The 24,781-nt window shown below is 41.4% G+C and overlaps 4 protein-coding genes across 10 annotated transcripts; 2 read left to right on the top strand and 2 right to left on the bottom strand.

The window, feature by feature from the left end:
• Positions 1-145: 145 nt before the first annotated feature.
• Positions 146-8,208, top strand: LOC120447046 (ring canal kelch protein). The gene is made up of 6 exons (XM_039628409.2): positions 146-712; positions 2,139-2,540; positions 3,369-4,607; positions 4,670-5,226; positions 5,556-6,586; positions 6,655-8,208. Exons 1-6 carry the CDS (start codon positions 270-272, stop codon positions 7,402-7,404), a joined length of 4,422 nt encoding a protein of 1,473 aa, XP_039484343.1. The 5' UTR covers positions 146-269; the 3' UTR covers positions 7,405-8,208.
• Positions 8,209-8,868: 660 nt separating this feature from the next.
• Positions 8,869-19,180, bottom strand: LOC120447047. Of its 5 annotated transcripts, none has more exons than XM_039628415.1 (8): positions 19,113-19,180; positions 15,260-15,802; positions 12,004-12,346; positions 10,950-11,353; positions 10,753-10,874; positions 10,514-10,629; positions 10,341-10,458; positions 8,869-10,286 (listed from the first exon to the last, which is right to left on the bottom strand). In XM_039628415.1, exons 2-8 carry the CDS (start codon positions 15,576-15,578, stop codon positions 9,816-9,818), a joined length of 1,893 nt encoding a protein of 630 aa, XP_039484349.1. In that variant the 5' UTR covers positions 15,579-15,802; positions 19,113-19,180; the 3' UTR covers positions 8,869-9,815. The 5 variants fall into 5 exon arrangements, with proteins under 5 accessions (XP_039484349.1, XP_039484347.1, XP_039484348.1 ...); XM_039628413.1 differs by having other exon boundaries at positions 15,260-15,822; positions 19,113-19,174; XM_039628414.1 differs by lacking the exon at positions 19,113-19,180 and adding an exon at positions 18,867-18,984 and having other exon boundaries at positions 15,260-15,822.
• Positions 13,113-15,047, top strand: LOC120447048. Of its 2 annotated transcripts, none has more exons than XM_039628417.2 (3): positions 13,113-13,970; positions 14,139-14,507; positions 14,579-14,713. In XM_039628417.2, the coding sequence occupies exons 1-3, from the start codon at positions 13,639-13,641 to the stop codon at positions 14,688-14,690; spliced, it is 813 nt and encodes a 270-aa protein (XP_039484351.1). In that variant the 5' UTR covers positions 13,113-13,638; the 3' UTR covers positions 14,691-14,713. The 2 variants fall into 2 exon arrangements, with proteins under 2 accessions (XP_039484351.1, XP_039484350.1); XM_039628416.2 differs by adding an exon at positions 14,813-15,047 and having other exon boundaries at positions 13,118-13,970; positions 14,139-14,745.
• A 1,727-nt stretch (positions 19,181-20,907) lies between the features above and the next one.
• LOC120444457 lies at positions 20,908-24,590 on the bottom strand. Of its 2 annotated transcripts, none has more exons than XM_039624121.2 (4): positions 24,458-24,590; positions 23,751-24,178; positions 21,235-23,681; positions 20,908-21,178 (listed from the first exon to the last, which is right to left on the bottom strand). In XM_039624121.2, exons 2-4 carry the CDS (start codon positions 24,118-24,120, stop codon positions 21,050-21,052), a joined length of 2,946 nt encoding a protein of 981 aa, XP_039480055.1. In that variant the 5' UTR covers positions 24,121-24,178; positions 24,458-24,590; the 3' UTR covers positions 20,908-21,049. The 2 variants fall into 2 exon arrangements, with proteins under 2 accessions (XP_039480055.1, XP_039480056.1); XM_039624122.2 differs by having other exon boundaries at positions 24,390-24,560.
• Between the last annotated feature and the right edge of the window lie 191 nt (positions 24,591-24,781).

Raw genomic sequence — 24,781 nt, 5'->3', positions numbered from 1 at the left:
AGTGCCAGTTAAGAATTTCAAAAAATAAATGAGTTTCTAATTATTTTAAAAGTTGTAAGCAAGCAGCACAGTTGGAACATGTTAAAAATGCCTATCGGGGCATCGATGAGTACTCATCGCTAGGGGTAATTTGCGGCCAACCCGATACTGGTCACACTGCTCTGTTCGCGTCCAAAAAGTGTACAATTTTTCACCAGCTCGGTTTGTTTTTTCCGACCAGGCGAGGCACCTTCGATTCGCTCTGACTTCCGACTCCGATCCGTTTTCGGATGATAGCTCTGAGTGCGCTGCTAACCAAATACACGATCGGTATTATGAGCAACCTAAGCAATGGCAACAGCAACAACAACCAGCAGCAGCAACAGCAACAACAGGGCCAGAACCCACAACAACAAGCACAGAACGAAGGTGGAGCGGGGGCGGAGTTCGTGGCGCCACCGCCCGGACTAGGAGCAGCAGTGGGCGTGGCAGCCATGCAGCAGCGCAACCGCCTGCTGCAGCAGCAACAGCAGCAGCACCAGAATCCCGCCGCCGAAGGAAGTGGCCTGGAGCGGGGCAGCTGCCTCCTGCGCTACGCCAGCCAGAACTCCCTGGACGAGAGCTCCCAAAAGCATGTCCAGCGGCCAAATGGCAAAGAGCGTGGCACGGTGGGGCAGTACAGCAACGAGCAGCACACGGCGCGGTCCTTTGACGCCATGAACGAGATGAGAAAGTAAGGATAGCTCGAGGTCCTGCCCAGGATAAGTTCGTAAACCTATATGATAAAGTCGTTTCGCAAAAGCAGGAGCCAGGGTTTGTCAGGACCTTAGTGCAGGATCCCTGGATACAGAATATATTGCACTATACTTAGCTAAAGAATACACGCTACAAATTCGAGATCATTATAATATATAATATAATATAATATATCTTTATTCTCACCTGTGGAGGTTTCCAATAAGAATGCCATAGGTAGAGCGTTGAATAGTTCATATTCTATGGAATAGTTAGCACTCAGCACCCAGTCATTATTTCCTTGTCGAAACAAGCTGATCAGATCAGCATAACATCAGATAACATAATTAACAATTAACATAAACTTTCCTTTGCAAAATATGATAAAGTTTTTGATGACCTACCTCAAAGTAATATAAATAGAACTGTGCTAACTACATTCTATATTAAACCCACCTCCTCTGTTCCCGGACAAAGGGGCATAATTCAATCCCTACATGTTGGACGGGGACAGGTGGACCGAGTGCCTCTCGAGTTTTAAGATTTGGGCCAAGATGCGAAAATAAAATCTCTGAAAATGTCAGACGATCGTCACTCGCATATTTGCGCAGTTCGCTTTGTTTATCTGGCCGTTGCTAATATTTGTGTTTGCACACTTTATATGTATATTTGCCGACGCTTTTGTCGTACGGCCATTCGCATTAATTATTGTCTAGGTTTTATTATGATGAGTTTCTTACGCCTTCGGGTTTCGCATTGGGCCACGACCTTGAACTTGGTGCGGCAAAAATGATATTCGTTTTCGAATTTTATTTCGATTCCGCTTCCGCATTTGGTTATTTGTTGGAAAACTACTGGCCGCATGGAAAATTTATTGGCAGCTTACATAAAACGAGTTTTTTCAGCCCAATCGGATTCGGCGCGAAAGTGAATGTGGTGTAACCCAAAAAGTAAGCCGAGCGTTGTAATCTGTATTGTTTGTTGGGAACTGATTTCCAAAGGCTCATAAATTACGAAAATTGTATTAGGTTCTAAAGAAAACATTTTTTTTTTTGCTTCATAATTATGACACCTACGATTTTAAAGGCAAAAGACTAAGATTTCGAGTGGTCATCAAGAGTTAATGGCGCCATAATTTGCAAAGCTAAAATTATTCCCGTCTCTTTTTTACAAAACAAAACATTTTCCTTTCGAAAAAAACACTTTTATTTACAAATATATCAAGCCTTGAAGATATTTAGCCCGCTTTTAAATTGTTTATTTGGCAATCAAAACGAAGCCATGCTAGTGGAATTTGCAATGTTTGCAATCGATTTCAGAGTCTCAATATTGTCGATACATGACGGTAACTAATAAAATTACTGCGCACAAGAAAAAAAATTTATTGCACCTTATATATATATACGTATTTCTACCTCTTTCAGGCAAAAACAGCTCTGTGATGTCATACTGGTGGCCGACGATGTGGAGATCCACGCCCACCGCATGGTGCTGGCCTCCTGCAGTCCGTACTTTTACGCGATGTTCACCAGCTTCGAGGAGTCGCGGCAGGCCAGGATCACGCTCCAGAGTGTCGATGCCCGGGCCTTGGAGCTGCTCATCGACTACGTATACACTGCCACGGTGGAGGTGAACGAGGATAACGTGCAGGTCCTCTTGACCGCCGCCAACCTGCTCCAACTCACAGATGTGCGAGATGCCTGCTGCGACTTCCTGCAAACCCAGTTGGACGCGAGTAATTGCCTCGGCATCCGGGAGTTCGCCGATCTTCATGCCTGCGTGGAACTTCTCAATTACGCTGAGACCTACATCGAACAGCATTTCAAGTGAGTGTCGAGATTGCGATGACGCACTAGGGGCAGACGAATATAAAAGTGTTTTGATTTGCCTGTTTACAGATAGGAATCCATTTCTGTATCTGTTCACTGTTTACTTTTCGAGTAAATCTACTGGGAAAACTCAATTTAGTTAGTTCTATATGTGTGGATATGTGTATTATCCACTTATATTCCAGTGAAGTGCTTATGCATTTATTATTTATTCAAAGTGCATATCCCGCTATTTAGGATGGAAAGGTGTCGTACAACAATTTCAATTAAAAAGGTTTAGTTATGCTCGAAGTTATTTGAATTAAAACACAGGTTAATAACGTGTACCAAGTTTAAGTGCTTCAGGCTCGACAACAGTTTTTTTTTATTATATTTTAAAACGATTGAATGCGTTTATAGGTGTGTTGGAACGCATACAAATTTAAATAGTTCAACTTTGCTTTCTGATTCACTTATTAACAAAAAATCTACAAAATTGGCGACAGTCACGTATTGTTGTCTCCTAGCATCTACTGATAGAGGTAATTTTTGGGCTTCCAGAAGATCACGTTTTTATTCTTATATTCATTTTATTTTCGAATACAAATACTGAAATAGATCCAGTAATAACCAAAGCTTCAGAACTATTTAGGTTCACATTGGTTTCATCAGTCAGAAACAAATTAAGTTAATTATTAAAATAATATAACTGTAACCAGACGGAAAATCGAAAGCAAATGTGCAATATAAACCAATGAACCGGTTGCGATTAATTCAAGTTACTATGCTCACTCCGCTCGTTCCGTGCGCCCCAGTACTGACTACTTGTGTTTGGTTTACTTGCAGCGAGGTGATCCAGTTCGATGAGTTTCTGAACCTCTCGCACGAGCAGGTCATCAGCCTGATTGGCAACGATCGGATTTCGGTTCCAAATGAGGAGCGCGTTTACGAGTGCGTCATCGCCTGGCTGCGCTACGATGTTCCGATGCGGGAGCAGTTCACCTCGTTGCTCATGGAGCATGTGCGTCTGCCGTTTCTTTCCAAGGAGTACATCACCCAGTGCGTGGACAAGGAGGTCCTCCTCGAGGGCAATATCGTGTGCAAGAATCTCATCATTGAGGCCTTGACCTACCATCTACTGCCTACTGAGACGAAGTCCGCTAGAACGGTGCCCAGGAAGCCGGTGGGAATGCCCAAGATTCTGCTCGTCATTGGAGGACAAGCACCCAAGGCTATACGATCAGTGGAATGGTACGATCTGCGAGAGGAAAAGTGGTACCAGGCTGCCGAAATGCCCAACCGCAGATGCCGCTCCGGCCTAAGTGTCCTGGCTGACAAGGTTTATGCTGTTGGAGGTTTCAATGGATCCCTGCGTGTGCGCACCGTAGATGTCTACGATCCGGCCACGGATCAGTGGGCAAACTGCAGCAACATGGAGGCCAGGCGGTCTACCTTGGGAGTAGCTGTACTTAATGGTTGCATATACGCCGTGGGCGGATTCGACGGCACAACGGGTCTGTCGAGTGCTGAGATGTATGATCCCAAGACTGACATTTGGCGGTTTATCGCCTCCATGTCGACGCGACGCAGTTCTGTGGGCGTGGGCGTCGTCCACGGACTCCTATATGCCGTGGGCGGGTACGATGGCTTTACTCGCCAGTGCCTATCTTCAGTGGAGCGCTATAATTCGGGTACGGACACATGGGTCGCTGTGGCGGAAATGAGTTCGCGGAGGAGTGGCGCAGGAGTGGGAGTTCTGAACAATATCCTGTATGCCGTTGGCGGCCACGATGGTCCCATGGTCAGAAGATCCGTTGAAGCCTACGATTGTGAAACGAACACCTGGCGTTCGGTGGCAGATATGTCATATTGCCGGCGGAATGCGGGAGTGGTGGCCCACGATGGCCTGCTGTATGTGGTCGGGGGCGATGATGGTACCTCAAACCTTGCTTCTGTGGAGGTCTACTGCCCGGACTCGGACAGTTGGAGAATACTGCCTGCTTTGATGACCATCGGACGCAGCTATGCGGGCGTGTGTATGATCGATAAGCCCATGTGAATGGAAGAGCAGGGTGCATTGGCCCGGTAAGTCAATGGAAGCATTGGTGCCAAAATAAATTATAATTATCGTTCATGATTCCTTACAGCCAAGCTGCTTCGTTGGCCATCGCACTGCTGGATGATGAGAATAGCCAGGCAGAGGGCACGATGGAGGGCGCCATTGGTGGTGCCATCTACGGTAATCTTGCGCCGGTTGGAGGGGTTGCAGCTGTTGCAGCTCCAGCTGCGCCGGCTCAAGCTCCCCAGCCAAATCATCCGCACTACGAGAACATCTACGCGCCAATTGGACAGCCCAGCAACAACAGCAACAGCAATCAAGCTGCAGCCATCGCCAATGTCAATGCCAATGCCCCTGCAAATGCCGAGGAAATTCCGCAACAACAACTACCAGCTCCCACTGAACCTAATGCCAATAATAATCCGCAACCACCAACAGCACCAGCTCCAGCACCACCACAACAACAACAGCAGCAGCAGCAAGCACAGCCACAACAACCTCAACGCATACTTCCCATGAATAACTATAGGAATGATTTGTACGATCGATCTGCCGCCGGCGGAGTCTGCTCTGCATATGATGTTCCCAGAGCCGTGAGATCTGGCCTTGGATACAGACGCAACTTTAGGATAGATATGCAGAATGGTGAGAATTGAGAATAATATCAAGCAGAAGGCAGTTTACGTTTGCCTATTGGCACTTTTAAGTTTGAAATGTTCTTACCAACAAAACTTGGATTCAAACTGCAACTCTTTTCTACCTGTTGTTTGAGCTATATAACTTTGTCTGTATTAGGTTGCCTTCTTTTTCATGAATTATTTAAGCAAACATCTTTTTTTAATGTTGTCGAATAGGAAGCAAAAGCCATTGAAAGTACAAATCAATTATTAGTTTCTATCATTTTATTTAAACGCAGTTCCTAACTGTTGGTATAACTAATGAATTTATATTAAACTCTTTATTTTGAACTCTAGGAAATCGATGTGGAAGCGGTCTTCGCTGTACTCCACTTTATACGAACAGTCGATCCAACTGTCAACGTCAGCGCAGTTTTGACGACACGGAGTCCACGGATGGCTACAATTTGCCTTACGCCGGAGCGGGAACAATGCGATACGAGAACATCTACGAGCAGATTCGAGATGAGCCACTTTACCGTACATCCGCGGCTAATCGAGTACCGCTCTATACACGTCTCGATGTTTTGGGTCATGGGATCGGAAGAATTGAGAGGCACCTTAGCTCGTCATGCGGCAACATTGACCACTATAACTTGGGGGGACATTACGCGGTATTGGGGCACTCGCACTTCGGAACTGTGGGCCACATTCGATTGAACGCCAATGGATCAGGAGCAGCAGCCCCTGGCGTAGCTGCAAGTGGCACCTGCAATGTTCCAAATTGTCAAGGTTATATGACAGGAGCTGGATCCACTGTTCCAGTAGAGTACGCGAATGTAAAGGTTCCTGTGAAAAACAGTGCCTCTAGTTTCTTCAGCTGCCTACATGGTGAGAACTCACAGAGCATGACTAATATTTACAAAACGACTGGAGCGGCAGCAGCTGCCATGGCTGCCCATAATTCTCCATTAACGCCAAATGTGTCCATGGAGCGAGCAACGCGATCCTTATCCGCTGGGGCAGCTGGATCAGCAATAGCCAATGTTGAGGATCATTCGGCGGCGGATAGTATTCCAAGCTCATCCAATATCAATACCAATCGGACAACAGGTGCCATTCCGAAAGTGAAATCAGCCAGCAAGCCAGCTAAGGAGTCGGGAGGATCCTCCACGGCCGCATCTCCAATTTTGGATAAAACTACATCCACTGGATCGGGAAAGAGTGTAACCTTGGCGAAGAAAACTTCTACAGCAGCAGCACGCTCGAGCTCTTCCGGAGATACCAATGGCAATGGGACTTTAAATCGGATCTCCAAGTCCAGTTTGCAATGGCTGCTAGTAAACAAATGGCTGCCACTGTGGATTGGCCAGGGACCCGATTGCAAGGTAGAAACCCTTCGTTATTTTTATCTTCACTTCACTTAAACGAATTTCACAATCTACATCCATATTAGGTAATCGACTTCAACTTCATGTTTTCCCGTGACTGCGTGAGTTGCGATACTGCTTCAGTGGCATCTCAGATGTCAAATCCGTATGGCACACCCCGTTTAAGTGGTCTTCCCCAGGATATGGTGCGCTTCCAGAGTTCCTGCGCTGGAGCTTGTGCAGCAGCCGGAGCAGCTTCTACACTACGAAGAGACACGAATGCATCAGCTCGCCCATTACACAGCACTTTAAGTCGGCTGAGGAACGGAGCTGAAAAAAGAAACCCCAATCGGGTGGCTGGAAACTATCAGTACGAGGATCCTTCCTACGAGAATGTGCACGTTCAGTGGCAGAATGGTTTTGAATTCGGGAGATCCCGCGACTACGATCCGAATTCCACCTATCATCAGCAGCGTCCTATGCTGCAACGGGCTAGATCAGAAAGTCCCACTTTTAGCAATCAGCAGAGGCGACTTCAGCGGCAAGGAACCCAAGCTCAACAGCAATCGCAGCAGCTTAAGCCTCCTGGATCCCCAGATCCCTACAAGAACTACAAACTTAATGTTGACAACAACACCTTCAAGCCGAAGCCTACCGCTGCCGATGAGCTCGAGGGAGCTGTTGGGGGAGCGGTAGCTGAATTAGCACTTCCTGAAGTGGATATCGAAGTTGTAGATCCTGTCTGCTTAAGTGATAACGAGACTGAGACAACCAGCAGTCAAAACAACCCTCCATGCACTACCAACAGCAATAATCTGAACGAGCACAATGATTAAAAATGAATAAAATAAGTTGGTTCTGGCAGATCAACGTTGTAGTTGAAATGTTTAAGTGTGTAGTTAAACTTCTCTGAAACTCTACAATTTTGTACGGCTTGTAAGATTTTATATTAAAAATAAGCTGGATTTTATATTTATAATCAAAAGTGATACCAGTTTATTATAAGAAGAGTAGTTTTTACTTGAGTTTTCAATTCGCTATTACATGTAATTTTCGTAAGATTTAATGTCTCCAGGGACAGGAACCTTTTACATTACACAATTTCTAATTACAACGCTGCTCTTTAAAATGGGATCTCAAACCACAATAACAGCAAAACGATTGAAAATTCATTTTAGAAATCAAAAAGATATACACTTAAACATTGTAGAATTTGATATTACTATAGAATTGGGTGACTTTGTGTAACCAGCCAAAGCTCTAGATGGTATATTATTATGTTGCACTCTGTAGTTGTAGTTGAAACGAGAATTTTTGTGTGTCATGTCGAGTTGTAGGTAACCTAAGAGCCACATCATATCACTCTCCGTAACCACATTAAGCAATATGCACTTGCATTTGATATGATAGTTCCATTACTTTTCCACTGCCTACTCAAATTTCCATTTCCCATTGGCATTTGGCACATGCACCTGCTTCGTTTGAGTATGTTAAGTTATGGCTTTAATCCGAAATAATAATTAATATTAAGCCAGCTATTGTACAAGCTCTCCATTAGAATACTATTGTTTAAGTCAATTAGTGTTACAGGTATTATTTACATGCATATATATACAAGCGCATATATAGGGTGTTTTTTTTAGAGGTATAGAACTTTAAATTGCAATAAAACAACGATGGATTATTCGATTGACATGAATTTTATTGACATGAAAGATAATCTTGTGGCATTACATTTTAAATATGATTTCTGGCATATGACCGCCACGGCTGGCTCGGATGTAGTCCAATCTGGACGTCCAATTTGCAATGACTTTTTCCAACATTTGGCCGTATATCGGCAATAACACGGCGAATGTTGTCTTCCAAATGGTTTAGCGTTTGTGGCTTATCCGCATAGACCAATGACTTTACATAGCCCCACAAAAAGTAGTCTAGCGGTGTTAAATCACAAGATCTTGGAGGCTTATGAAAAATCGGGAACAACAGCAATCTCGTTTTGGGCCCATTCGACGAATCTACGCCTTGCTTGATGATCGTTTGGTTTCAATTCTTGCACGAGTTGGATTTTGTAAGCACGCATGACGAATTGCCAAACCAAACTGAGAATAAATCACTTGACAGCTGTTAAATCGGTCGCCATCTTGAACAGTAATGCCAACTTAAAGTTCTATACCTCTAAAAAAAACACCCTTTACAATACTCCAAATCGGTACATAAATATAATCATACTTACATTTGTATTGAGTTTAACTAATTCATAATAAAATAGTTCAACGAAATTAAATCCACGGCTGTAGTTGTTTTCCTGGAAGATTTTTGTTTTTATTTTAACAAACTATTATAAAATTGGATGCTTCGTTCTCATTGCTTTGTTGTTCATATACACAGATACATTAAATATCAATACCTTTAAATTAAAAAATACAATATCTGTTCGTAATATACTCGTTTTTATAGATATATCTTGCCTCGCTCCCGTCCGCTGCCAATGCCCTCCGAGGATTTTCTCCTTGGTCGCTCGAGGCTCGAATCGCCGATTTAGCCGATATGTTTTCGCTATGCTCCCTCATATGGATAGACTCAAAAAAGCATAAACACTGATGAGCGCTAAATTGCATAGTATACGTATATGTTTATATTTCTTGAAATTTCGCTTCTAAATCCAATATTACGGGAATGATTTATTCTTACTCGTTTACTCTTTAAATATTTGTAGTAATTTGTTTGGTTGCAATTGCTCGCTATGTCTACAAGCTTTGTCTAAATCGCTGATAAGTTCTTTAGGATTAGATTTTATATATTTGCTGTGGTCGCTGCTGTTGCTGTTTCGCTTGATGTTGATTTTGTAGTATACTTCGTTTCACCGCCTCGTTCAATGCTAAACTTAAAATATACATGAAGAACTAAGAACTAAACTAGAGAAATGTGTTACAAAATTAGCCCAGAACTATACAAAAACGCTTTAAGCGCTCGCCTCCCTCTTACATTCGTTCCTCTAACCCAGATCAATTGCAAAAAAATAATATACATATTGCTAATTAATTGCCAAAATAAAATAAGCGACAATAAACATATTGTCGAAGGGCCTGGAATGTCTTCTACTTTGGAAATATATACTGATAAAAGATTCGAAACCCGATTGAGGGATCCCAAAACAATTTCAAAGTGTCGCCTGTAATATTTTCGCATTTACACTCGCGATATATTTATTCTGACACTAACCCAGCTATCAAGATCCCGCTCTCTACTTGGGTAACTCATAGATCTGGACGGGCAGCGCCTTGGGCGTGATAATCTCATCCTCAAAGTCCTCGTCATCCCCGTGGATGGCATAGTCCCCGCCATTGTGCTCCCCCTCGAACTCGTTGGGCACGATCTCCACGTCGCTGGGCCGCGAGGTGCTCCGTGATCCTCCGCCGGAATCGCTGCCGTGCCGATTGGATCTCGTCTTGGTGGACTTGCTCACGAAGTCGCGAAGCATGTGCGAGTACAGGATGTCATCCAGGTAGTACATGGTGCCCAAGTTGTATACGAACACCTCACTTTCCGTAATCTGGGCATTATTAACGCTGGTATAGTTGCTACCCGGGTTACGGGTGATCTTTATGTGGCCTCCGCCGATCGTCTCGAAAACCTCATTGTCGCGCAGATCACGGTTATACAGTCGTCCTTTAACGAAGTGGTTCAGCAACATTTTAACGCCGCGTTGTGAGGCCTAGAAGTATGTCGTTATCCCTACTCAACTGTGGAGGATATATTCAGCACTCACCATGACCTCATCTGACAGCTTGTCGAATCCTAGCTTTTCGAAGGCCCTATCCTCTGGCACAAAGAACGTGTAATTGGCTCCGGAAATGTGGGGGGCTATCTCGGCACTGTTCAGATATCTGTTTGAAGAGCATTTTGTTATTTAATTTCTTAATTCCAAATTCGGATCTCTACCTGGTAATCTGGGTAAATCGGGGATCTCTCTCCAAGGCCAAAAATGAATGGGAAAGGAACTGTGCTCCAAACCAGGGGAATGCCAGCAACGGAGGTGTCTCCTTGTCTTTGTGCATCTATTGGAAATGGAATAAGCAAAATATAATATGTGGTTATCAAATATGCTGAGCTGAATCATTTGAATCATTTGTCCATGGAAAAGCGTTTTCGTCAATGTGTACTAGGCATAATCAGCTTACCTGGTGCAATTTGGAGACGACAGCTTCGGTGACGAAGAGCACCTCGGAGATAATGAACACCTGATTGCCATTGGAGAGGTTGTAGTCGGACATAATGCTCACATTATTCACCGTGGGGGTGGCTATCGATCGAGGGAAGGGCCACATACCGTTGTCATAAATTGAATTTGGGAATATTATTTATGGGAGCCACTTACGTTGGCCGTGGAAGACGACATCCTCGCCACCCATGGTGGTCACGACGACCTCGTCCATATTCCGAACATCGGCCAGCCGCAGGGGTCGCTGCATGGGCAGGAAATGGTTCCTAAGCACCGACTCGGTGAACTCCGGCACGGAGAACGGATAGAATCCCCAATCGATGGGGTGCCAGCGCTGGAAGGCGTTGTCCGACGGAATCAGCACCGTATACGCGTTGTCGTCCATGATGCGGGTCAGATTGCTCTTGGAGAGGAAGTGCTGAAACACTTTGGTGCCGGTCTTCATGTTTGCCAAAAAGGACATTAGCGGACTGGCCTTCGATTCCTTGATAACGGGCTCCACCTTTGCATGTGCATTCGTAATGTTCGGCTGCTCCAGTGGCTGAGGGTCGTTGTAGCGGCTGCATGATGCACAGGGAAAAATGGTCATCACATCTTAAATTACATCTTAGTCTTACTAAGTTTCTGGTATTATAGCATAATGTCTGTTTTACTTCCGGAAAGTCAACATTTTCTAAACTCATAAGATAAATATTTGGGATTTTCTTCAATGGAAAGGCATCGACCGATTACCGATTCGTCGGTCTATGTCTATGTGCCACGAATATTCAGTGGATGATTATGGGAATGTGGTGGAAGTAGGACCACAGATCGAGATTGAGATGGCCTCGGTTAGCATTGCGGAAGAGGAAACCCTCAAAAGTTCGAGAGTGTGTGTGCGAAAGTTGGACCAGCGAAAACTTTGTTTGCCTCCTGATAAATTTCGCATGAGTGCACTTTTGACCGCAAACAAACTAGGACTAGGAGCTCAGCAGAAGTGCACTACAGTGGTTCTGCATAAGCCCTAAAAAGGATACGTTAAAACAATTGCAATAAAAAAATAATATAACAACTCAATACTATTCGTGGTAGCTAAAGCTTTCTGAAATGCTGCCGCTATATATTTATTTGTACTTTAAAGTTTAAACTAATAAATCCATTACAAAATGCACACATTTATGGCACAGCTTCAGCCCACTGTGATGGAGAGGGTGCCGGTGGCCTTACTCACTTGTTCGTTTCCTGGATATTGCGCTTGGAGTAGGGCGACTTCCTATCGCCCAAATAACCATCAATTGCAATGGCCATCAGGTTCTCATTGATACGCAGCTTGTGGAGTATTTGCTGGCCATTGAGTAGCCAAACATTGTTGTGGGATTTTTCCAATTTACGGAAAACGATTTTGTGTCCGTTCCCATTGCCGAAGGACTCCTCCTCCTCCTTGCTGTTCCCATTGCCATTGTAGCTGTCGAAGATTTTCCCAGGCACCACATGCTCCAACATGAACTCCTTCAGCCGCGGTTTCTCAATGCTCCGTACATCGATTTTGGGCACAATCAACGTGTACGGCAGGTCTGTCCGGAACATGTCCACCGGAATCGCACATGCAAAGGAGAATGAGAGTTACCAAGGTACCCTGGGAATTGCTCGCTTAAAAATGTAAACTGTTTTCGTTTCATTTACGGCTAAGTGCTGCGCTCACCACACCTGAATCCCCCACCTGTCTGCATGCTAATCAAGTAATTAACTATGGGCTCTGCCGCGGGTTACATAACTTTTTATATTTTTTGGTGGGTAGGTGTGTTTTTTTTGCCGAAATTCGTGGATTTAATTAACTTGTAATTAGTATGACATAGGCGTTGTGGACTGTTATGTTGTCAAATAGCTATTTTCAATGATTCTTAATTACTTGTCTAGTATTTACTTATATGGGATTCCAAGCTTAAAAATCATACAGCAATTTTACATCTAAGCATTTTTGTGTGAGAGTGGCATTTTTAAGCGGTTTGTGAGTCTGCTTGTCTAATCTTTACTAGAAAACTATAGCAAACTATAGAGGCTAGAGTTTGCCAATAATGTAAAAATGTCTTCATTGTAATCCCACTAGCTTAGTAATGGATATTTGATAGTCGAGATATTCGACTATAGCGTTCTCTCTTGTTTATACTTTATGTGTGATATATTTACATGACTTGCAATTTTGGATTAATTAGGTAATTCTTTTTTTTTATAGCGAAAGTTTAATATCAATATTTATGAATTTGTCCATTTTAATTTTCTTTTACAGCATTTAAAATTTATTTCGCATTCGCCTTTTCAAAGTTTTTCCCCTTTTTTTTCTAGATAATAAAAATGCTTCTATACGATGTTTTTTAACTTTTTGTCGATAGTTACAAACTTTAATCTCTGTTGTGTTTTTCTCATTTTGTGTTTTTTGTTTTCCATATACCAACCCAAATGGAAATGAGTAAAATGGTATATATTAAAAACGTTAAAAATTATGTAACCGGTAAAAGAAAGTGTTTCAGACCCTATGAAGTATACAACATTCTTATTAAGTAGAAACTGCAAAATCTGTCTAGGTCATGCTTGATCCATAATTTTGTATAAATGTAAATTAAATAAATTCATTTAAAAATTGTAATGACTTGTGTGCTAGCTCAGCGTGCCGGTCCTTAGCTTCTCCGCCCCGAATTTTGACTGAGTAATGGGTATTTGATAGTCGACGTTACTCGCGTATCGCGTTGTCCCTTGCTTTTGTTTATGATCAACATTTTGACAGCTGAACGAAGTAATTTGTCAACGTCACGCACTTCCATTTTGCTACTTTCGGAGTTTCCCAGGCTGTCTGGAAGTTAGTTGCGCCATGTCCTGCCTCAAGAGCGTTCTGCAGCTGCTGCAAGTGCTGACAACGCTTTCGGGTTGCAACATCTACAAATACGTCGAAGGCAGGCGGGTATTCATAGTGAACCGGAAGATTGATTTTCTGGTGGGGGCGGTGCAGAGATTCTGGCTGAGGCCGTATCTGCTGATAACCTTCCTGATGCACTTTGTATTCTGGTTGCTGCAGTTTCGCGAGGGACTGACGGATCTAACGCCTGGGAGTGAGAAGCCACTGCAGCTCATATACACAATAGGACTGACAGTTGCCAAATATCAGAATGTATTAATAAGCACGGGAATTGCCTATCACTACAGGTAGAGTTTTACGTTGAAGTTTACTTGAAGTTCTTACAACTGCAAAAGAGACACTGAACTTATTTATAAGGGCTTGTGAAGCTCTGCAACGACATATTATAATTTTATAATTGTAATGGACTCACTTCGAAATGTGTTATTGTTTTAATAATTACATCCCAATTACAGGCATCATCGTAAGCTAATGCGACAGGTTCTGAATCAATTTATAACAGTCTATTATAGCTACGAGAGAATTTGCGGAAGGGTGCCGAGAATTAACTGGCTTCTATTTGGCATCCAAGCCTATAGAGCAGTTATCGCTTCTCGCGCGCCCATGCTAAGAAACCAAATAATGGTTCTGGGCTATAACCAAAATGTTGAGATATTAATGGGACTATCTGAAGTAATCTTTATCTGCATTCAGCCTCTCCTATTATCATTAGTTGTCTACTTGGGCATCATGATACTTTATGCCTGCTACGACATCAAAGTGCACCACAATCGAAGAAAGTCTTTCCAGCTCCTCGTCTTCTACAGACACCTCATCAGACTTAGGTACACGTTCGACCGTTTGGCCAGGCCTTTTGTGTGGACGGCTTTAGTGCAGAACTTTTTCCTTTTCATAGCCAACTTCCACTTGATACTTTACGATCAACAATCAGCCATACTTTTTGGGGAGTCTCTGCTAAGGGCAATCTTATATCCGGTAGCCCTGCTCCATATAAATGTGACTATTAGTTCCATGGAGAAAACATTTGGTCAATTTGAAGCGAGTTTCAGACCTCAGCGACAGGTGAGCAAGAACTTTTAAATTCTTCTTATCAACAAGATAAAATGTGCATTGACAATTTATTTCTCAGACACAAATGCTATGGCTTTACAAGCACGTTGTGATAGCTACTGTTGATAAAAGTGACATGAATGCCTTTCGCCTGGACCGGGGACACATTTTAGATGTGCTAAGACTAGGATGGGCCATCGCCATGTTTACGAATGGCTTGTTGCTGAACAGCACCGCTAGGCTTATACATTTTAAGACTGTGAATTATAAAAAATTGTTGTAGTTTGCTCAATTATAGTTAAATATTCGAAGAATTTAGCATTTAAAAATCATTTGTTAATAACAAATGAATAATATGTGTTCTGTTCTCTAAGTAGTAATATCGCACACAAATTAAATACTCTAAGGATTCTAAAATTCATAAATCATTTTATATTAATAAATGAATGATATTTGTTCAGTTCCCCAAATGGTAACATCGCATAATGATTTTATGCAACTTCAGTTTTCCACGCTGGAAACTCACCTGGTATCGGTTTGTAGCCGTACAACTCGAGGACGGGAAAGCCATCGTCGATGAACCGGTAGACCTGCTGCCACTTTTCGTCTTCCTGGTTAACGCGTTGCAGGATGGCCAAATCGGGCAGCGCTTTGGCCTCAATCAGCTTGGCATTCTTCAGGCTTGCATCGATGCCGCTTGACGTTGTGGATGCTGCTGTTGCTGCTGTTGCATCTGCGGCAGAGGCAGCGGCAGCGGCAGCGGCAACATCGGCAATCTGCAGCAGCGGCAGCAGAGACAGCAACACAAGTGTTGCTACCGGCACTTGCAACATTTTGCGCGACATTCGAGTTTCGGTGGCTGTTTTATTATATTTTGTGTTCCTCTGTTCTGCTCGTTAGGGAACTGAGAAATTATTTTTAATTGCTAGCACTTTTGGAGAGTTTTCGTTTGTTGCTTCTGTGAGTTGGGTGAGGTTGTTGCCACTTGTTCTTCAGTTTTTGATAGTTTTACGGTACCACGAGTTTATTCATTTTTTGTTGTTTGCAAACTTGTTTTCGGCGGGAGAAGCTTTACATAATTGTCAAGTGCTGGAAGAAGAGGCGGTGATTTTGATTAGTTTGCAAACTTTTAACTTATTGAAATTCCAGCCGTCGTCTGTGCGACTAAATGCGGGTATTCAAGTGATTTGTATGCAAATGGCATCGCGTTTTTCGCCATTCTATAAATACGAATATCTATGCGGCTATATGTACATATGTAAATATATATGTATAAAAAAGAATAGTTTGACTGAGTTCATCACGCTGCGATTTGCATTCGGTGATTGAGAATGCAGTCTGGGGAAAACCCCGAAAGGGCGGCACTTTTACGCTGATATGCCAGCAGATAGCCAGATGGGTATCAGGAATTGTTGAATTTGCACACTTCTAGTCATGATGGGCCCTCTCCCATTCTATTCTTATTTTGCATTTGAATCGTGGCTGTCTAACAAACCATAATGTGCGACAATTTGTTTATTTGCTGACCTCTGCGCTCAAATCTGATCGCATACAAGGCTGTTCACTTAGCGGCATGTGCACACAGATACGGATACATGTATCTGTATGTGGCTGATAGTATGCGAAGAAAGTAAATTAATTTCAATTTAAGTTGACAAAACTAGACGGCAAACTACGGCGTAAATAAACCTAGAGAGAAGAACTGCGGCAAACACCAATCATATTGAGTCAAAGAAAAACTCCCATATAATTTAATTTTTTCCACAGAATCCGGAACATTTTCTTAAATTTGAACACGTTTAAATGTGCTTAGACGTTGCTTTTAAATGATTTGTTATTTCTATGTTTTTTTGAGCCCAGCACCTTTGGCGCGCATTTCCAAACCGAACTCAACCGCACCGATTCCCGATTCGAACTATACTGTGAGTCCGAGGGGTGGTCAAATCGCCCGACTGGAAGACCGAAGCGAAAGCCTGAGACAACTGAAAAGTCGGGCGAGAAGCAGAGGAAAAGCAGAAAGCAGAGGCTCAGAGCTGCCCGGTGGGAAATGGGATGGGAACCTGTTTCTGCGATGCAAAGTCGACAAAGTCAACAAAGGACCTAGCCAAGATTGGAAAAAGGTGTACCGAAGTGTGTTGCAAAGTATGTCAAATACAGAAGATTCATGATTACATGAATAAAAGACATACAATATACTTAAATCAACGTTGAGAAGTAATGTTAACAATATACAATTATTAAATCTTAATTTGGTAGAGCCTCAATATTACCATACTGACACATTGAATCCGACCCGAAAATCGCATTATGCAAATATGTATTTGTAATATCGATCCATTTTAAAAGTTTTCCCAGGCCGACCCGATGAATACAATTTCCATCTTATTTAAATTCCCTGTGCATTTGCCACTGGGCATTTATCACTTATCACAAACGCTCATTATTCATGATTATGCTTTGGCTTTTGTGCAAAATTGTGCAACTACCGCCACAGTCCCGGCTCACATGGACTACTGGCTGTCTGGTCTGTCAGAGGTTCCCCATTATTGCGGAACTCCCCACCATTGCTGCCAGTACCATTCTCAAACCCAATCGCAGTCCCTGTCCCGTTCCCATTTCAGTTCCACAGAGAAAGAAAATAATACATTTGATCATATTTCGGAAAATTTATATATTCGTAATATCGGACAAGAATGCAAATAACTGAAGATTAGAATTAAAGAAAGACTCTATTAGTTCGCTCGTTCAGTTCGATGGCATGCATTGCTTCATATTTGTTCTCAGTGCATTCCCCGTCTGAATACTACCAGCAATTGCTGTGATTGTGCTGACGAGGTTTTGTGGCCGAGCTTTATCATCAACCGACTTGACTGCTGCACTATATAAATGTTGTCTTGCCCTGTTACAACTTTGTATTTTTGGCTTCTTTCCGAACCGCCTTTGTGTGTGCTAGTGCTTGTGAGGATTTTAATGAGAGTCTCGTGCAGGTCTTCCATTGTTGGAAGCTGACTCTGCCGGCCGACGGTATTGTAATTGATATTATTGTCAACCGGAGGGTTTATTTATACTTTAAGTCGGCTTTTAATAAGCAGCACTAAAGCCGCGGCCACTGCATTTCGTATGCGAAGGGAGCGCTCAGATTTTGTCTTGATTAAAAGCCAGCTTTTATTGGTCGCTTTTTGGACTGTTTTCGTTTTAAATGTTAAAATGGTGTGTCCTTTAAAGGTTAAGGAAGAGTAAAAGTAAGATCATATAAAATTAAATAATTCCGACAAGTTTTTTGCTGTCTGTGTATCTTAGAGCAAGTATGCAGCTATTGCTATTTTTTAAATTGTTTTGCGCAAGTTAAAACTGGTCAGCCTTTCAAATGTCGATGACTACTGAAAAGTTGGTGATACATCTTTAACTGTTTAGCTAACTGCATCAATCACAATCAGTTTGAGAAACTGCATCGCCAATTAACTGAAATGTCGGGCATCCCAATGATCAAGTGCCAGATTGAACTTTCAATCAAGTTGGGCGAACTATTTAAAAAAATTACCCACCGAAAGGTGAACTTAAACGACTTGTAATTGGCATCTTCGGGATAGTTTCCGGATACCTTATCTGCCATAAGCATGTGCTCCCTTGCCTTGCTTTTTAATTACTTTTCCACGTAAAGCTTACCATGAGCTCGTCCTTTTTGTAAGCTACGTTCTCGTATGATTAAAAATTCTTGGGAAACAATTTTCATAGTTTTTAACCGCGGAAAAGCCGGTAAATCAAGCCAGGCACGCACACACTTGTTATTAGGGGAAACGGAAATGAAAATGGAAAGGCGCAGGGGACTGGGAATGGTGCTGGAAAAACTCTGTTGCCGAATTTGTGTATACGAAAACCGGAAGGACGTGGATTGTAGTTTGCAATAGTGATAGTGGCGGTGATAGTAGCAGTAGTAGTAGTAGTACTACGACGGATACTACACATTACTATCGTGACCAAGAGCAACAAAACAGCAGCAGCCGCAGCAGCAACAGCCGCAACAGCAGGAACAGCAGCAGAGAGTCCAGAGTGCAAACCAATTGAAATTAATTTGCATAATATGAATGTGGACATTCAGCAATAGAATGGAACCGTACCCACTTTCCACCCACCCACTTTCGCCTCGATGCACAGGCCGCTAATTCTGGGATTATTCACAGTTTATTGCACTTAGCTTTCTTGCACAAATGTTCTTGCTCCCCAAACAGTTTTCTCCGTTCGGCCTCACACTTTCTGCGCTTTTCTTTTCACATTTTCATTGAGCATTTTGCGTTAATTGGATTGCATTCGGTTTTATTAGTGGCTTGTTTAAATTTTCATTGCAACTTTTAGCCAGTACTGGTTTCACTGAACTTTACTTTTCCGCTCTACGCAGCTCGCGCGTTGCTCTTTTGGCAAATGTTGCGTCTGTTGTGCCGGAAAATTGACTACGGATTGAGAGCTTTCGTTTTGGTTGCGTCGCTTCTCTGTGCTTTTTGTCTCCTTGGTAATGGCCTAGGGTTGCCAGGCTTCCGATACATATATCTAATTAAATTTAAACTTTAATTTTAAGGGAATGGATCTGGTGCTCATTCAGAGCAATATTTATTCAACTTTTTAAGAACTTAAATTTTTCGAATGTTATAGAGGAAACCAATCAGAAGTGAACCAAAGCCTCGCATAAACGTACATAAGCTCACATAGGTAAAGTCATAAAGCTTATACTTGCAGCTAAGAATCGAACCATGTATGATTTTTAACATATTACGTATACGATCTGTAGTCTACTTTCTTTACTGTAAAGGGTCATGCAAAGTGTAACCGTATATAAGCTACAGTAACTTGAAAAGTGTTATAAAAACGTTGCGGCATAATTTAACTAATTTCTAATGCTGACGGGCGTTGAAATTTACTATAAAATGTAAGTTATTTATTTTAATTTAATTTAATTTGAATTAATATATGTTTAAATTTTCTATATACTAATGTAGTTAAAGGACCTTAATCACGAGTTACAAATTTTAATAAGAAAACAAATTAATTCGTTCTTTAAGTTGTTTTAAATTGTATCTCTCATACTTTTCTTTACGCTTGACCGCACTTTGTCCGTTTTCCTCTCCGACATACCTGTTTTATTAAATTAATTAAGCATACGCCTTTTGGACTTCACACGCTCACAGGTGGGATAACAAGACATTAACACATCGAACAACTATTGGCTGGACATTATTAAAACATTAACAGGTTTTAGCTAATTTATTTGCACAAATCAAATTTATAATATGCAGGCATTACTGGTAGGTGACACGTGACAATAAAAAGTGAAAGCAAAAAACAATGAATACATAATAAGAAAAAAAATTCGAGTGGCGTTCCATACAACAACAGTATTAAATGTCAAATTTCTTTTTTATGCCATTAAATGCCAGCATCCTGAAAATTAAGAACATGTTCGATTAACTACGCCGTCAGTTTTCGCTGAAAGTTGACCGATTGACAAAAGATTTTCATCTTCTTTGGCCCAAATCCAGCAAAGGGCACTGAGCGGAGGACAATATTTTCGAATACAGGAACCAAGCAGTGCCATTGCCTTCACCCCATACTATGAGTGGCGCCCCAATGTGACACTTGGGCTACTACAGGAGCCATTTTTCCAGATGTTTTCAAATACAGCCTGATGGGCTATATTTTGAGACATCACTTGATAAGCGCCTTTGATACTAAAGGCGTTACAATTGACACCGATGAAAACGATCAACAATTTAGATCGCAACGCTTCGAAGAAAGAGTCACTTGCTTGTCGATGAAAGCACTCGCCTATTCTACATACTCCAAAAAGGCGAAGAATCGAAACAGTTTGGACTTTAACCGTTTGCCACCGGAGCAGATATTCTTCCTAAATGCCGCCCAGTTTTTTTGCGGCAATAGCGATATGTTGGATCAGTGCGACGGATATGAAGTGCGTTTACAAAGAGCTATCGGGATTGACAAGGCTTTTGGGTGTAGCCGAAGTAAGCCTCACCATTAAATTTCGGTTGTGTTGAATAACCTGTATATGGGCTAAGAAATACACATTTTTTGATAATACTTACATTATTAGAGGCATTAAGACAAAAATGTTTTCTCAAAAAAGGTTTATATACTTTTATAAACAAAACATTGTGTATTACAAAATAACGTTTGTATTGTTTATCCCAATTTTAATCGAATCGTCTAAAAAATGTGGTATCATATAGTCGGGGAACTCGACTATAGCGTTCTCTCTGGTTTTATTTCTTGGATTTTGTGTGTCTATTTATTAAAAATTAGGTTTTAACTATTCATAGTCAAAAGAATCTGAATCGTCTGAATCCTCGTTCTCAGAATTAAATTCGATCTCGTAAGCACCGAAGACTTCTTCGTACGAATAAGAGACATTTAAGATTGACTCATCAATGTCTTCCACCTGCAAGCATACCATTTATAATAATTTGAAAATTCTTTTACACTCTGGATACTTACATGGATTTTCGGGTAAATGTTTTTACTAAAAATGCTTAGTTGTAGCGGTTTCTGATTTGCCGGATCTCTAATAGTTTTCAGAACATTGTTTACTTGGCTGACTAAGTCTAAAGCCACCCCATAAAAAAATCCCAAGTCGACGCGATCGAGCTGTGGACAATACCGAACAATTGACAAGAAGCTATCGCTATTTAATTTACATCCATAACTATCAACTATACTCAACGATTTTAGGTCATTTAATTGACTGAGGTCCGATAAATTATCACACATTTTCGTCAAATCAACATTTAGTGTTTTTAGTGATTTAATCTGTGATATTTCTCGAATATCAGCAGAACATGTGACAGGAGCTTGAAGTTTCTCCAACTTGGAATCACTTTTTTGGGCAAAGGCACGGAAAAGATTTGTAGGCGGAGCGCCACGGTGGATAAGTAATTCTTTAAGGTTTTGTATATTGGCCAAATGATCTATGCCCGTCTCATTACGCAGTGAACATGTTAAAGATTCCAATGTTTCGAATTGAGTCAAACATTCACATTCGCTACCACCAATCCAGTTGAATAGCTCCAATTTTTTGAGAGTCATTGGTGACTTGAATGCTATAACCCTTAGCAGAGTTTCCAAAGGAGTTTTGATAAAGCCAACAGTTAGGTCCTCTAGCTGAGGTAGTCTATCTAATATTTCCGCACACTCCGCATCGACAAAACCAGCACATAATCTTTTCAGTCCAGTTATTTTAGTAACGTCAACCGTTTCAAAAAAATTTAGTTTTTTGTGGCTTATATCAAAGTCACAAAGTAGCTTTTTTTTTATCGAAGAAAAGAAAGAGGGTGTAACCCACATTGGGTTAGTATACTCAATAATAATTAATTCTTCGATACTGGAGTTTGCTAGCTCAGCAAAGAATTTGAGGTCATCCTCGTTTGATAAACGACACACCAAAGTTTTTAACGACCTCATTTGGCTTATCTTTAAAACCTCTTCGTGGGTGAGTTTTCCAGTTTTTATACATTTAATTGTATTTTTCTCAGCAAGTTTTGTCAAAAGTTCGATAAGATTGCCATCTCCAGAATGGTATATTTCCAAGTTCTCTAATTTGTTTAGATCTGCCAATTTCTGAACACCAGTCACATCTGATACGCAGCATCGAAGTGACCTAATGGTTTGAATTTCGGTCAATTTGGAAATATCTTTGAAACGTACGTCATTTAATTCGGACCCGTAAGGTTGCAATTCGGATAAATTCAATTCTTCGATCGTACTTAAATTGGCTGCGAAAGCATCGAAGATCATATTAAGATATTCCAAATTCTGATGCCCTAAAATCACGAGGGTATTAATATCCTTTAGTTTGGCAAGGGGAATAGCAAAATCGGTGTTTTCACAATTACTCAGATGGATCTCTAAACGTTTTTCATTCCTCCATAGGGTAATGGTAACATCTTCACTGAATATGGTTGCTTGCACCTGGCATTTGCTTAGCAGATTATGGATTACATTTGAAGTAATGAAATTTTGGCGAAAATTGAGTTTGATGTGTTGCAAGTTAGTCATCTGACTGAAGTTGATATCAGGCACGTCGTGTAAGTGGCATGCGAGGAATCGAAGTGACTTTATTTTCGCGAGCTCTTCAATCTCAGCTTGATGCAATCGTGCATAGTTTATTTTACATGACTTTAAAGCGAATGACCCGTTTGGAGCCATTGATCGCAGGAATTTGGCAAGTGAATCGGGATTTTCTAAACAATACGTCTTATTTTGTACTACCAAGCGAGTGAGATTAGGCAGTTTTGATAAAGATCCCATTTCACTAATGTTAGATTTATCATGTAACTTTAACTCAAGTTTACCTTCAGACCATATAAACTTGATCTTAACACCTTCACCCAATCTAATGGTGGCCAGAGAATCCTCTATTGAACTGCTGTCGTCCTCCATTGCAGATAAATCGTACTCGGCCCTAAAAATTGCCTTCCATTTCCATTTTCGTTCATAATAAACTTTGTTTTCGTTCACACGCAAACATCGTAATGAATTGAAAGTGGCAAACGTTATAGGTCGATGAATGTCAGTTAGGTAATCTTCGATTTTTAGTGTCAAAGGTGGAAGACTCGATGGCCTGTGCCACTTTTTTAAATTGCTAAAAAACAGCGATTCCGACTCGCTTCTTTGTAACCCGGTAACCAAAATGTTTTTCAGATTGGGCAAGTTTACTAGTGGTTCATATTGCGATGCCACGTCACCCGCATTCAACGTGATTCTCAGTTCTTCGATTTTGGCACAATGGGGTATGATATCGGAAAGATCTCCATGCACTTCTGTGCTTTCAAAGCTCAACTTGGTTAGATTTTGGTTGGAGCTGAGTAGTATGTCAGCCAATGCGTCTGCAGTCAGCGTTAAGTCAAATTTTAACGTTTCTTGGTGCGTGCGGCCCGATGAGATGCCTTAAAATACAATTTAAAAGCAATTAATTTATGTTTGGGAGTCTTTAGGAGTTTAAGATCGCTACTTACCTGTTATCTTAATATGTACGTATAAGCCTTGAAAAGACAGTTGAAGATCGAACGGACTTTTTTCCCTGACCGATTCCAGAAAGGATGTCCAGAAAAATTCTTCGTTCGATTGCTTATTCACTCGAAGATCTATAAGCAGCTTTATGGTCCTGCACGCTAGTGCCAACTCAAGATCCTTGTAAAGGATCTTGTGATGATCCGCAAGCAATTCGACGAAGAATTCGTGGGCCAAAACAAAATTTTTTAAGTCATTGTAGACTAGAGTCCCCGTTTTAACATGGCGCTCATTTAAATGGCAATCAGTAATTACGTATTTCATTATTTCCAAAATACAGTCGGTATTGAGAACAAACATGCCATTTCCGTCCATTTTTTAATATATGTACATACACGTATGTATGTATAGCTAAGCGGTAAGTAGGTTTAGACTGAAATGAACCATAGAATATTAGGAACCTAATTATGAATGCATTGAAAGTGCATACGATAGTCAATATTCGTAGAACTTTTCTTAACATTTAATGCCGAATAAGTGCAAACTTTTTTGGATGATGTGACAGAGTTTCGGAATTATGTTATTAATTTATGATTTTTAAGTTGCGATGTAGAAAAGAAAATGTGTGTAGGCAAAATAAATACCTTTGGGATAACAAAAGAGAAAAAAAATTTTCTGGTTAGAATCTTCACAGTCTACAAATATAAACAACCTTTTAGAAAAACACAAGACGCTTTGAACAATGTGCACTTCACATTAGAAACACAAAAACCAGAGAGTCATGAATCAACTCTTAGGTTGGGTAAACAACAAACTAAATCGCCGCTTGGGAATCAGCTGATAAGCATGCTCGCAATAGCCGAGTTCACATCTCCAGATGTTTAGCTTAGCAGGGTTCCAGCCCCAAATCATTACGATCCCAAGTGCTTCTCCCCAATCTTATTTTGATTTAGCTCCAACACGCATTGCTTTGCTTAACTCAGTTTTTCTTTAGCTGCTTAGTATATGATTCACTTATATTAGTGCGTCTAGAGAA

This window comes from Drosophila santomea, chromosome 2R (assembly GCF_016746245.2).
Source record: "Drosophila santomea strain STO CAGO 1482 chromosome 2R, Prin_Dsan_1.1, whole genome shotgun sequence".
NCBI classification, from domain to species: Eukaryota; Metazoa; Arthropoda; class Insecta; order Diptera; family Drosophilidae; genus Drosophila; species Drosophila santomea.
This window is presented reverse-complemented; position numbering and strand designations above follow the sequence as displayed.

What these genes read in the sequence shown, in the direction of transcription:
- LOC120447048 (XM_039628416.2), top strand. Translation starts at nt 13,639, where the DNA reads ATGTCCTGCCTCAAGAGCGTTCTGCAGCTGCTGCAAGTGCTGACAACG. An exon ending in GGAATTGCCTATCACTACAG is followed by an intron (nt 13,971 to 14,138) that starts GTAGAGTTTTAC and finishes TCCCAATTACAG; the next exon opens with GCATCATCGTAAGCTAATGC. An exon ending in GTTTCAGACCTCAGCGACAG is followed by an intron (nt 14,746 to 14,812) that starts GTGAGCAAGAAC and finishes TTTATTTCTCAG; the next exon opens with ACACAAATGCTATGGCTTTA.
- LOC120444457 (XM_039624121.2), bottom strand. Translation starts at nt 24,120, where the DNA reads ATGGACGGAAATGGCATGTTTGTTCTCAATACCGACTGTATTTTGGAA. An exon ending in CGTACATATTAAGATAACAG is followed by an intron (nt 23,682 to 23,750) that starts GTAAGTAGCGAT and finishes TTGTATTTTAAG; the next exon opens with GCATCTCATCGGGCCGCACG. An exon ending in ACATTTACCCGAAAATCCAT is followed by an intron (nt 21,179 to 21,234) that starts GTAAGTATCCAG and finishes GTATGCTTGCAG; the next exon opens with GTGGAAGACATTGATGAGTC.
- LOC120447047 (XM_039628415.1), bottom strand. Translation starts at nt 15,578, where the DNA reads ATGTCGCGCAAAATGTTGCAAGTGCCGGTAGCAACACTTGTGTTGCTG. An exon ending in TGTCGTCTTCCACGGCCAAC is followed by an intron (nt 10,875 to 10,949) that starts GTAAGTGGCTCC and finishes CTCGATCGATAG; the next exon opens with CCACCCCCACGGTGAATAAT. An exon ending in CGATTTACCCAGATTACCAG is followed by an intron (nt 10,459 to 10,513) that starts GTAGAGATCCGA and finishes CTCTTCAAACAG; the next exon opens with ATATCTGAACAGTGCCGAGA.